The 13,689-nt window shown below is 36.2% G+C and overlaps 1 protein-coding gene across 17 annotated transcripts in view; it reads right to left on the bottom strand.

Moving 5' to 3' along the window:
- The window catches only part of RPAP2 (RNA polymerase II associated protein 2), a 115,008-nt gene that overhangs the window by 79,713 nt on the left and 21,606 nt on the right, over window positions 1–13,689 (bottom strand). For all 17 annotated transcript variants that reach the window (XR_006060064.1, XR_001039614.4, XR_001039615.4 and 14 more), the window contains exons 7-8: window positions 7,254–7,289; window positions 4,473–5,397 (exon numbers count right to left, since the gene is read on the bottom strand). Coding sequence is in view for 9 of the 17 variants with exons in the window: in XM_012176171.3 (XP_012031561.1) it covers window positions 4,473–5,397; window positions 7,254–7,289 (961 nt within the window). In the remaining 8 variants the exon portion in view is untranslated. The remainder of the gene's footprint in view (window positions 1–4,472; window positions 5,398–7,253; window positions 7,290–13,689) is intronic.

Below are 13,689 nucleotides of genomic sequence, written 5' to 3'. Positions count from 1 at the left end.
AAAATAATCTTAAAAGTAGCTAAAGGAAGAAAGTATTTTTTCAAATAAGAGAAAAAAATAGAGGCCAAAAGACAATGAATATGTATTTTTAGTGGGCTGTAAGAAAATAACTGCTAACTTAGAATTTAACGTCCAGGGAAATATCTTTCAAAAGTGAAAGTAAAATAATTTCCTGATAAATAAAACTGGGAAGATTCATCATTAGCAAACTGGCACTAATGAAAAAAAAAGGATATTCGTCAGGTCCACAGTGAATGTTCCCAGATGAAAGAATAGAGATACAGAAGACATAAAGAACAGTAAAAGAGTAATTAATTGGGCAAATCCAACTCAACACTGATTATAAACAATCTTGTAGGATTTAAAATACAGAGAGAATGAAAGTGCACAACAGTATGAACATGTTAAGCCAAGTGGGTAAATGTAAGTTTCTAGGTACTAACTGTCCAGGAAGCAAAGTATTAACTTATATTAAATTTTAGTAAGACACAGATTCAAATTTAATCTAGGGAAACCAATTAATGATTAGTAAAAGAACGTATAAAAACAAGCTAACAGAGGACAGAAAAATGGAATAATGATACTGGATCCAAAGAAAGAGAGAAAGAACACAGAACAGATGGGACATGTAGAAAGCAACAAGTGAGATGTCAGATTTAAACCTAAATATATCAGTTATGACATTAAATGTAAATAGACTAAATTCTTCACACAAAGGACATAGATTATCAGCCTAGGCTTTTTTTTTTTAAGACAGTCCTTGAAAATACTAATGAAAGAATGCTAGTGTCAAAGTAGATCTTGTAAGACCAAAATTAAATAAATAAATGAACGTAGAGAAAAAATTACTCCATATGCTAAGTGGTTCGATTTACCAAGAAGACATAACAATCTCACATTTATACCTAAGAACATGGTCTCAAAGTATTAAAATTCAGAAAACTAAAGGGAAAAATAATCAACTTATAATTATGATGAGAAATCTTGACCAACCTTTCCCATCTTTCTCAGTAACTTATGGAATAAGCAAACAAACAAGAAAGAAAAGAAAAATCAACAGTGCTTCTCCAACTGTAATGTGCATACATTTCCCCAGAGAGAAATAAGAAATCTGACTGATACTCCCCACCAGAAACAAAAATCAATTCCAGATAAATTACAGACCTAAATGTCAAAGGAAACACAACAAAGCTTCTAAAGATGAAATAATCCAAGCTAAGATTTCTTAAAAGTCGTCACTAAAGGGAACAATTAATAAACTAGGTTCAAGACACCGTTAATAAAAGTGAAAAGGAAAATCTCAGGGGAAGATATTTGTAATACACAAAAATGGGTTTGAATTTTGCACACAGAATTCCTACAAATCAACAAGAACTCCCTCCCCAGCACCCCATATTCCAACAGATGAATAGAAAAAAGGACAAGAATGGGTACTTCACCAACAAACTATCCAAATGGCCAATAAGCAGATGCAACAGTGCTCAACTCAATCATCAGGAAAATGTACTGTAACCTAAAAGCAATACAATCAGAATGGTGAAAAGTAACAATACCAAGTATTGGTGAGAATGCAGAATCATGGAAACTGTCATAGAGCGATAGCAGAAAATACAATGCAGAACCATTTTGGAAAACTGTTTGGCACTTGTTCACGGAGAAGGCAACGACACCCCACTCCAGTACTCTTGCCTGGAAAACCCCATGGATGGAGGAGCCTGGTGGGCTGCAGTCCATGAGGTTGCTAAGAGTCGGACATGACTGAGCGACTTCACTTTCACTTTTCACGTTCATGCATTGGAGAAGGAAATGGCAACCCACTCCAGTGTTCTTGCCTGGAGAATCCCAGGGACGGGGGAGCCTGCTGGGCTGCCGTCTATGGGGTTGCACAGAGTTGGACATGAGTGAAGCGACTTAGCAGCAGCAGCAGCAGCAGCAGTATACTTGCATATATGTATACATTATAACCCAGAAATTCTAGTCCTAGATATATACCCAACAGAAATGCATACACATTAAGAGAGAGCTATATATACAAGAAAAGTTCATAATGGCATAGTTCTTAATAGCTCCAAATTGGAAACAGCCTAAATGCTCATTAACATTAATAAATTATGGTATATTTATATAATGGAATACCATGCACCAATAAAACTATGAATTACAACTATATGCAACACAAACATACATAATGTTTTTTTTTGGCTACACTGTGTGGCTTGTGGGATCTTAGTTCCTCAACTAGGGATTGAATGCTGGCCCTTGCAGTGAAAGCGCCAAGTCCCAACCACTGGACTGCCAGGGAATTTCCAAGGGCTTCCCAGGTGGCGCTAGTGGTAGAGAACCTGCCTGCTAATGCAGGAGACATAAGAGATGCAGGCTCAATCCCTAGGTGGGGAAGATCCCTAGAGAAGGGCATGGCAAACCAATCCATCGTTCTTGCCTGGAGAATCCCATGCACAGGGGAACCTGGCGGGTTATAGTCCATGGGGCTGCAAAGAGTTAGACATGACTGAAGTGATTTAGTACATATAGCACAATGTTGCATGAAATAAATTATATACAGAGTTAATTTATTTACATATAGTTCAAAATTGGGAAAACTATGCTATTATAATAGTCATTAACTCTGGAAAGAGATAATGATTCGTAGGAGACATACTGGAGCTTCTGGTATACTCAAATTTTGTAGCCTAGGTAGCGATTACATTGGTGTATATTCACTTATGATAATGCAATGAGCTGTACACTTACAATTTGTGTTATACTTCAGTGAAAGAGGTTTAAAAACAGAAGCAGTCAAATTTAGGGATTAATTTTTCCTTCTTAAGGCTTATAAGCATAAAAATGATATAGGCATAAAAGGCTATATAACTGAATGACAGAGATCAATGTTTTTCCAACCTTCATGTAAAATTTATGGATGCTGTCTAATAATACAAGTATACTGTTGGGGTAGGTAACATTCTGTATAAATATAAGAAATTTCTAAATTTTTTACTCTATTACTTTTACCTCCTTTTTAAATCTCCAAGGTGTCGTTTAATTTAGAGCCATATTTACTCAGAAATCTTTAGTAACAAACTTCTGTGCTACCAACAAGGTTATTACCTATTTGTCTTCATGCCAAATTACTTCATTTCCCAAACTACACATCAACCAAAACAGGATAATCGAAATATTACCCCGTTAAATCTCAGTGCCCTACATCACTTTCTACATATAACTACTTACATATAACTGAGTACCAATTATATGTCAGGTACTGTGATAAATGCTTTATATTCATTACTTTTAAAACTCATAACACTTGAGCAAGGGAAGCCATTTATAATCCCATTTACAGATAAGCAATTAGACTCAAGTTTTCATACAGGTAGTAAATGACAGAGCAGATAATCAAATCTAGGTTTACCCAAATGTGCTCTTTCCATTTTCTCCTATGTCTTCTATTTTCCCAATACGTCCCCTTTACTAAGTCATTTTCATTCATATTTTAAGTGAGCATGCTTTCCAAATATTAACCAAATATTTCACTAATCAATTAGCAAATTTACTCCCATAAATGTCCATAGTCCCACTGGAAATAAAACACAAAGATACACAACCTATGTAGAAATCTGAAAGCATATACACCAACAAAGAAAAACAGACAGTCTATGAAAACTAAGTTTTAAAGAAAATTTTGTCCCACAATTCTAGGCTATTTCTACCTTAGCAAAAAAAGGTTAAATATTCACGAAAATTTTCTAGGACAAACTTATTTTGAAAATAACAACGCTAATACTGGGCTTCCCTGATAGCTCAGTTGGTAAAGAATCTGCCTGCAATGCAGGAGACCCTGGTTTGATTTCTGGATTGGGAAGATCTGCTGGAGATGGGATAGGCTACCCACTCCAGTATTCTCGGGCTTCCCTCGTGGCTCAGCTGGTAAAGAATCCGCCTGCAATGTGGGATCCCTGGGTTGGAAAGATCCCCTGGAGAAGGGAAAGGCTACCCACTCCAGTATTCTGGCCTGGAGAATTCCATGGACTATATAGTCCATGGGGTCACAAAGAGTCAGACACGACTGAGTGACTTTCACTTTCAATGTCAATACTGGAGATGGAATTTTAAACCAAATGATTACGGGACTCTTCTTTCTTAAATTCTTTCAGTACTTTTCTTCCTGCTCCAAGATTTACTATGGTGATTGTTCCATGTATTTGCAGTATGGAAAAATCACCATCATTAAAGGACTTCCCTTGTGGTCCAGTGGCTAGGACTCCACACTTCCAATTTAGTGGGGCTGGGTTTGATCCCTGGTGGTGGACCTAGATCTCACATGCTGCAACTACGAGTTTGCGTGCCGCCAACTAATAAAAAAAGATCCCTGCACACCACAACAAAGACTGAAGATCCCACATGCCGCAGCTAAGACCTGGTGCAGCCAAATAAATCAATATTAAAAAAAAATAACTGTCATTAAGACATACCTCTTCTGAGTCCTGTGATTTGGTGGTTTCTTCATTCAAAACATACCGTCCTCTATAAAACTCCCTGATCCGTAAATTTAATGTTTCAGTTTCTTTTTTCAAGTTCTCATAACTTGGCAGTGGTTTAATGGCTGTATCTGAGGCTCTAAATGGTAAAGACTCATCCAAGCTGTTCAACTCCTGCAAGGCAGGGGAATGACTATCTGGGTCAGAGTTTGTATCATCTTCATCAAGTTCTTCTTTAACCAGAGGGGTTGAAGAGGATTTTAGACATACAGATGCATAATTCTGGCCATACAAAAACCTCAAAGTTTCTTCTGTCTTCCACTCAATCAAAGTCTCTTTCAGGGCTTTAAGTAAGTTTGCCTTTGCAATTTCAGGGCACACCTGCAATGAACTGGAAGCTGACCCAGAAACTTGGTTTGATTTGGCAAATTTCCTCTTAAAATGCTCAGCACTTTTCTTACTTATGCCTACAAGAGTTACTTTTGAACTACTGTATTTAATATCAGAAATTTCTGAAGCTTCTAATTTTTCTTGCAGAGAACTATTTGAAGAAATCTGTGTATTTACATTCTGTAAAGGAAGTTCACAAGCAGTAGCTTTCTCCTGATTATCTAATCTGCAATTGCCTAACTGCTCAATGACATCTACTACTGTTTGCTCTTTGCTTTCATGCTGAGAGTTAACTTTTTGACCAGCTTTCTTTTTCATTATGCTTTTTTTGTGCAGCTGCGGCCTTGTTGCATTTGGTCTGTTTCCTGGCAGAACGGAGGAAACAAAGTCTTGCTCATTATCACTGCTACTATCACTATGAGTGCTAGAAGAACTAGATTCATAATGCTTCTCAAAATGGCCAGGATTGTCAATATCTGATGTTTTAATGGCTTTGCTGCATAAATGTATTTCTTCTCCAGAAGGACCACTGTTGAGAGAAAGAAAGAAAAACTGTAACACAGAAACAAAATGTCCCAGAGAATTTATACTTTGTAACTTTCAAGATAAAAATTTTATTCCCTAGGCAAGGCTTTATTTATAGGCTAATATTTACCTAGGCCTATAAACACACACACATTTCAGAAGAAAGCTATAATTCTGTAATTTTTCTACATATCTGATATAGTTCTCTTTCCATCTTCTTCCCTTATCTTTTCTCCTTAATTATTTTAAAAGTGTTACGAGTTGAGCAAAAAGAAAAACAAAACTAAAAATCAAACCATACCCGCACAAATAAAATCTCACAAACCAACACTCGCTAATGTCATACTACTGAATTATTTTAATTTTTGCTCACTCCATTTCTGTAATGAATCCATAGTTGTTTTTTTTTCTTTTAAGGTTTCTTTTGATAAATTCATTACCGGTTTCTCAAAAAAAAAAAAAAAAAATACTGTAGGAACTCTGTTCAGATTTTGAATATTTAAAAAAAGATGTTTAAGCATTTTCCAATCCTGGCTGATAGTTATGTAGAAAATTGCATTAAATTAAAAATATAAGAAAGTCATAGCAAAAGTTGGCAAATCAACATTAATCAATGAAAGATACTTGAAAGTCCAGAATTAACATACAAAGATAATAATTAAAGACAATAGTTTTCCCTTTGACTATGTTACTTTAATTTTCAGATTAGGTTTACAAAAGATTAAAAAACATGAAAGAGTAAAGGCAAAGAGAAGCGTTGTCTATACAAACGAGAAAGATGAGGGGAGGAGGAGATCAATTACCCTTAAACAAATGCACAAATGAGAACTTTAAAAGCTCAGGATGGGAAGGATTCTGGGTCAAGAAGTACTGGGAGAGTCATGAAAGGGTATAAAGGAACTCTCTACTTTTCACACAATTTTTCCGTAAACTGCTCTCCAAAACTGGCTATTGCATTTTTTAAAAAGGTTTTTAAAATGAAATAAAATAATTCAGCAATAAACAAAAAAGCATGCTTGGGGAAAGTATAAAAGAAGAATACAAGCAGAGTTGAAAACAAGGTTCTGGATGGAGATGGAGAAAAAAGATAGTAAGTTTATTCAGTATCAGGTAACATTTTTAAAGTTAGAATTTAGCCTAGACAGTCATGAACTGTCTACTGTAACTAAAGTACAATTTCAAAAAACTTAGAATAACAATTTTCATGTACACTCTCTCTTGGAATTGTAAGGTAATTATGTTTTTCTATACTATTTCAAACCCATAAACTGAAGATTTATATAATTAAAGAGTATCTCGCTTGTGCTCAATTTCATATAACTAACGTAGTGATTAATAACCAGGAAAATTTACTCTGGAAGATAAAAGGGTATGTTTTGAGAGATGATCATGGCTGGGCAAGCAATGTCACTAGGAAAGTTTAGGAAAAAATACAACTTGGAATTTCTATTAATGCTTTAAACACTCTTTCAAATAATTAAATAACTGATACATTAATGTTTTGAAATTCTACAAAATAAGGCTATAAAAACCTTTCAACAAATGTAATTGTCACAATTTGCTTGACAAAGAAGCACAGTATTTCAGATGGAAGCTGTGTTTGTGTCATATTTCAACAGGTTCAATTAGACTTCCTTGGTAGGAACAGCTGTACAGTAAATCATACAGATCAAACACATCATCTTACCATCACAAAAGAAAAAAAGCTGTACAAGGCAAATATTTCTTTGTGTGGGCTAGAATGGGCACTTACATAATGCACCACCACAGGAAGTCCAAGAGTTCATATCACCTGGTTTACTCTTAATGTTTCTATTAACATGAATATATAGAAGGTAAGTGATACTGATTCAACCATACCTTTGTCCTTCTTGTAGCAGCTGAAAATCAGGATGTCTGTGACAAGAAAACAGGAATAAAAAATTGAAAGCACCTGATATATCAAACACTTGAAAGTGGTTCATTATAACCACTTTGGATAGAAAATATAACAAAAAGGAAACAGTTCATATAAAAACGTTTAAGAAAAAATATTAAATGACAACATATTGTAAAACTCATCCACAAGAAATCTGGATTAATCTTTTTTATCCAAAATTTTCTCATATTTCTGGACTAAGTTCCACAAGCCCAATGAGTTTCCCTGATTAACCTGTTAAAGTAAATCTCTCCCTTCTCTAAATTTTAATCATCATTGTCTTTACAGTTAATACACATTGATCATGTACTCTTCTATGACTTACTACAGAAATTTTATCTAAATGTCTTACTTTTCATATCTTTAAGTCTAGTTTCTCAACTAGACTACAAGCTTATTGAGGGCAGAGATTATTATAATTCTCCTGTATTTTGTTTATATGGTCAGTCAGACTTTTTGCCCTAATTGATAAAGCAGTTGTACTGCAGCATTGTTGTGAGGTATGCAGGTCAGGTGGTTTAACTCTAGGAAAAACTTTGCCTTGTAATGTCAAAATTACATTTAGCTAGGCATCAAGGATATCAAAAACAGGAGGAAAAAGTTCTTACAAAGCCAAGTACAAAAGGAACAAATACAATAGCAAATGAGTTCAAGGGAACATGAAAACTCTGTAAAGTACTACAGAAGTACTCAGAAAAAGTACATTCCAAAAACTACATATTCAAAGAAGAACTAAATAAATGGATCAGTATTCTACATATTTACCAACAGATTCAGTATTGTCAAGGAGTCAGTTCTTAACTTGATCTACAGTTCAATGCAACCCCAATCAAAATCCCAGCAAATTATTTTATGGATATTGACGAACTGATCCTGAAGTTTTTATGGAGAGGCAAAGACCCAGAATAGTTAACACAATACTGAAGAAGAACAAAGTTGGAGAATGACACTTTCTGACGCCAAGACTTACTATAAAGCTACAGTAATCAAGACAGGGCAGTGTGGCACTGGTGAAAGAAGAGACAAAAAGATCAGTGGAAAAAAAACAGAGAGGCCAGAAGCATCCCACATGGACACAGTCAATTGATTTTTAACAAAGGAGTAAAGGCAACACAATGGAGAAATATAGTTTCAAAAAATGATGTTCCACATGCAAAAAAAATTATTCTAGACAGAGACCTTATACTCTTCACAAAAATTAACTCAAAATGGATTACAGACTTAAACGTAAGATGCAAAACTGTAAAACTCCTAGAAGATTACACAGGAGAAAACCTAGATGGCTTTCTAGATACACACCAAAGCCATGATCCATGAAAAAAGAATTGATGAGTCAGACTTTATTAAAAGTTTCTGTTCTGTGAAAAATACTGTCAAGATAATAAAAATAGAAGACACAGACTAGGAGAAAACATTTGCAAAACACAAATTTAATAAAAGACTGTTATCTAAAATATCAAAGCACACTTAAAACTCAACAAGAAAACAAACTCAATTAAAACACGGGCCCAAGACCTTAACAGATACCTCACCAAAGAAGATAAACAGATGATAAATAAGTATATGAAAAGATGTTCTATACCACAGTTCATCAGGGAAATGCAAATTTAAAAAATAATGGAAAAACAAACAAAACGAAGAGACATCACTATACATCTTTAAGAATAACCAAAATCAAGACCATCAATAAGATCAAAAGGTCTGAATGCTTGTGTCCCCTCATCACCAAATTCATATGTTAAATCCTAACTCAATGGGACAGTATTAGGAGGTGAGCCCTTTGGAAGTGATTAGGTCACGGGGGCAAATCTTTCTCCAATGGGATTAGTGTCTTTAAAAGAGAGGCCAGAGAAATCCCTCCCCATCCTACCACATGAGGACAAAACCAGAAGTCTTCAACCCAGAAGAGGTCCTCACCCAATCACACTGGCACCCTGATCTCAGATTTAAAATCTCTATAGCTGTGAGAAGAAATTCTTCCTGCTTATAAGCTACCCAGTCCATGCCGTTTTGTTGTACCAGCCTGAACAGACTAAGACATGCACCAAAGAGCTCCCTAAAGAAGACACACAGATGGCACACAAGCTAATGAAAAGACGCTCTGCCTCATGTGACACCAGAAGTGCAAATAAGATAATGAGCTATTACTGAACAGCTATTAGTATAGCCAGAATCCAGACAGAGCACTAACACTATCAAATACTGGTAAGGATGTGAAGAAAAAGAAACTCTCATTCACTGCTGGTGGGAATGCAAAATGGTACAATCACTTTGGAAGACATCTTGGAGACATCTTACAGAAACTAAATATACTGTTTACCACACAATCCAGAAATCATACACCGTGGTATTTATCCAAAGGAGTTGAAAACTTATGTCTACACAAAAACCTGTATGCTATGCTTACAGTAGCTCTATTCATATGTCAAAACTTGGAAGCAACCAGGATATCCTTCAGTAGGTAAATGGATAAATTCTATAGTAAATTCAGACAATGAAATTTTATTCAGCGCTAAGAAGGAAAGAGCCATCAAATTATGAAAAAACAGGGAAAAAATTAAATGTGTTAAGTGACAGAATCCAGTTTGAAAAGGCTACATACTATATAGGACTCCAACTATATGACATTCTGGAAAAGGTATAACTACTGGGACAGTAAAAAGATAAGGGGTTACAGAAGTTTGAGAGTAGGAGATGAACAGGTAGAACACAAAGGATTTTTAGGGCTATAAAACTACTCTGTATGATAGTGTAACGGTATCTTCAGGTCATTATACATTTGTCCAAACCCCAAACTGTTCAATACCGAGTGATCCCCAGTGTAAACCATGGGTGTGGGTGATAATGATGTGTCAATGTAGGCTCATCTATGTATGCTCACTTTGATGGGGGATACTGATAGTATGGGAAGTTAGGCATGTGTGTGGGCAGGGGCTTTATGGGAAAATCTGTGTCTTCCTCTTCATTTTGTTGTGACCCTAAAATTGCTCTAGAAAACAGTCAGTTAATAGAAAAAAAAAATACAAGGAAACAGATGTGCACTAAAGAGAAACTAAGTCATTTAACATAAACTCCATTTAAAAGGAAAAACAGGGCTGCAATGAAGGTAATAGTGCAAAGAATTTCTGTTTTAAAAAGTGAAACTAAATGGATATATGGAACCAGAAGTCATTTGAGTTATGACATTTAAAGGCTGCCAATCAAAAACATCAGATTTGCAAGTATTTTTCTATATAATTAAACATCACAGCATCAATCATGTAACTATTGCCTAGATAATCCATTCATCTTTTGTTTAGCATACAAGGCACTGCAGAGGATGGATTCACTGCCAATCCTCTCCTTAGTTATGGGAGGCACTGCTAGCTGATCAAGGCATTCTTTCCCATTAAACATCTAAGAACCACCCATCAGCATACATTCCTATTCTAGAGAGTCCCCTACAGTTCAGAAATTCCCCCAAGACCAATAATTAAAAATTCAGAAGACAAAATAAGGCAATAATCAGAGAGTTCCCTGAGAATAAAAATTTAATCTATTTTTTCCTTTGTCCTTCAGCCAATCAAGGCGTGTCCTTTTGCAATCATCCAAATTATCCTGTTTACCCTGCTTCTTCCCACTCATGAAAACTCTAGTCACAGAAGCTACCTTGGTTTGGTGTTACTCAAAGAAAACAAATGACACTGCTTGGATGGTGACAAGTCTTGACTACTCCAGCGGATATTTATAACTCCCATTAAGAGCTTTTTTAGCATACTAAATAATATGCTAACGTCTCCAACAGAGTGTTTTATTGCCTGTTGACTACTTCCTCCCACTTCCATTTGTAGTTTTCTCACTCTTCCTATCCCACATCCTCGCCCAAGTCTTCTAGGCTAAAATTATCAAGGTCCAGTACCATGCAGCTGTCTGGCATTTGGTCCTACACCGGGATCTGAGTATCAGTGTAGGGAAAAAAAATGTGTATAGACACAGTGATTCTCAACTAGATTCTTGTACTAACTAAATGGCTAGCCTGTAAATACAGGGTATATTCCATCATTCAACAAATTCCTCCAAAAATAAAATTCTGAAATATTATACGTTTATGAGTATGTTAAATAATACAAAGAATAAGTTCCTATTTTTAAGGACATTACAATTTAGTAGAAGGAAAATAAACATTCTAAGAGATTTACAAGTAACCATCCTCATGAGAGGAGAAGGCAATAGCACCCCACTCCAGTACTCTTGCCTGGAAAATCCCATGGACAGAAGAGCCTGGTAGGCTGCAGTCCACAGGGTCACTAAGAGTCGGACACGACTGAGCGACTTCACTTTCACTTTTCACTTTCATGCACTGGAGAAGGAAATGGCAACCCACTCTAGCGTTCTTGCCTGGAGAATCCCAGGGACGGGGGAGCCTGGTGGGCTGCCGTCCTTGGGGTCGCACAGAGTTGGACACGACTGAAGCGACTTCGCAGCAGCAGCATCCTCATGAGAATGATGTGGCTACTACTATCATCCCACGTTACAGATAAAAAGACTGAGTACGGAAAGACTAAGTAGCGTGCAGAAAGTCACACAGCTAGTAAGTGGTAAACCCAGGTATCAAACCGGCCAGCATGGCTCACAAGAACTACACTCTTGCATCGTCTAATTCAACAGCAAATATAATAAGTACCATGAGAGAGATATGAGTTGCTACAGGAAATTAAGAGAAGAAAGAAAAACTTCCTGCTGAGCCAATGATGACAAGCTTCAGATTCAGCTGTGCCTCTAAAGAACAATACAGTTTATACATAAAGGCGTTTGAGGTGAATCCTATGGATTTTACAGGGAGGTTTTTTTTTTTTTTTTTCCTTTCCACCTTTTATTTCTGGACCAGTTAATTTCTTAAAAATTTTTTTATTTTTTAATTGAAGGATAATTGGTTTACAGAGTTTTGTTGTTTTCTGTCAAACCTCAACATGAATCAGCCAGCAGTATACATAAATCCCCTCCCTTTTGAATCTCCACATACCTCTCTCTTTTTTCTCTTTTGGTAAGTTACCAAGGTTAAATCTAGCCTATTTCTTAAAGAAAAACTAACACACATATACACACACATAGAAAACAACTCTGTCCTTGAGCCACACAACCCTCTCCCCTTTCACTGACAGACATCTTTAAAGAAAGTCTACACTTATCACTTCCAATTCCATTATCTCCTATTCAGTGCTCAGCCCTCTACCTCCTGACATCTGTATGCATTACTCTACTAAAATGACTCTTGCTAAGATCACAAATTACCATAGGGCTGCTAAATCTAAAGTATAATTTTCAGATTTTTTTTTCCTTTTTAAAGTAGAGGAAGAAGAATTAGAATAAAAGGAAGGGTTTGAAAGAGGAAGAAAATAGGAACAAATCATAAAGCAAGGCCTTGGTGAGAGAACAGAATTGGTAACATACAGGGTACTATACTAGCAATGAGGAGGCAGAGAAATGACATAGTATACGAAGAAAATAATGAAGGAGATTCTAGCGGCTGTCCTCAATCATTTCACTTAAGTAGTAGGTTATATCTACTAGGAGTCGGGGATGTGGGGCTTCAACATTTAAGGAGAGAAAAGGTCTGAACGTATCACAGTCATTAAGAAAGAATAAACATGTGAGCACACTGTTGAGACTAGACAGAATCAACTGGAACAGGGCCCCAGGAGTGTAGGCTTTGGTGCCAGATATCTGGATTTAAGTCCCAAATCTATATTATGAGCCAAGCGTTCTTGAGTGAGTCGCTAAAGCCTCAGTTTCACCATCCATAAAATGGGTACCAACACTTCCCTAGTATGTTTTGAGGACTGAAATAAATGAGACAGCTTATCTAAAGTGCTAATGGTCTTATTTAAGACCTTTACCCAATAATCTTGAGGAACAGGAAAAAAAGATGACTGAATTTTGGGAAGGTGGACATGGCTGAAGGCTAAGGGAGAAAGAACCTGGGGTTTGTCTGAGAGGATGATATTACAACTGCTGACCATGGACCTCGACAAAACAACTTTAATGAGGGTCTGCCACCCTAGAAGAAGAGAGATAAGGTAGAGACAGAAGGTCAAAATGAGGTCACAAAGCACACTCAGGAGTGACAGCTGTAGGTGAGAGAGAGGTTGTGGTCAGAGACGGGAAGCTCTTATTTCAAGATCTTGGAGGCAGAATAGTTCCAAATAAGAATAAGGTCTAAGTATGGCTGAATCAAGGGTAATACAAATGTACACATTATTCTAAATCATGAAGATAATTTAAGTAGTCCTATGAGACATCTCCAGAATTGCGACTTGATATTTTTTGAGAAAAACACTAAGAATTAAAAGAAAACTCAATCTCTAATGAATGGGGAAATTAGCATACACTGAGTGCTTT

Source organism: Ovis aries, chromosome 1 (assembly GCF_016772045.2).
Source record: "Ovis aries strain OAR_USU_Benz2616 breed Rambouillet chromosome 1, ARS-UI_Ramb_v3.0, whole genome shotgun sequence".
NCBI lineage: Eukaryota > Metazoa > Chordata > Mammalia > Artiodactyla > Bovidae > Ovis > Ovis aries.
Note: the sequence above shows the minus strand (reverse complement) of the source record. Positions and strands in the feature narration are given on the sequence as shown.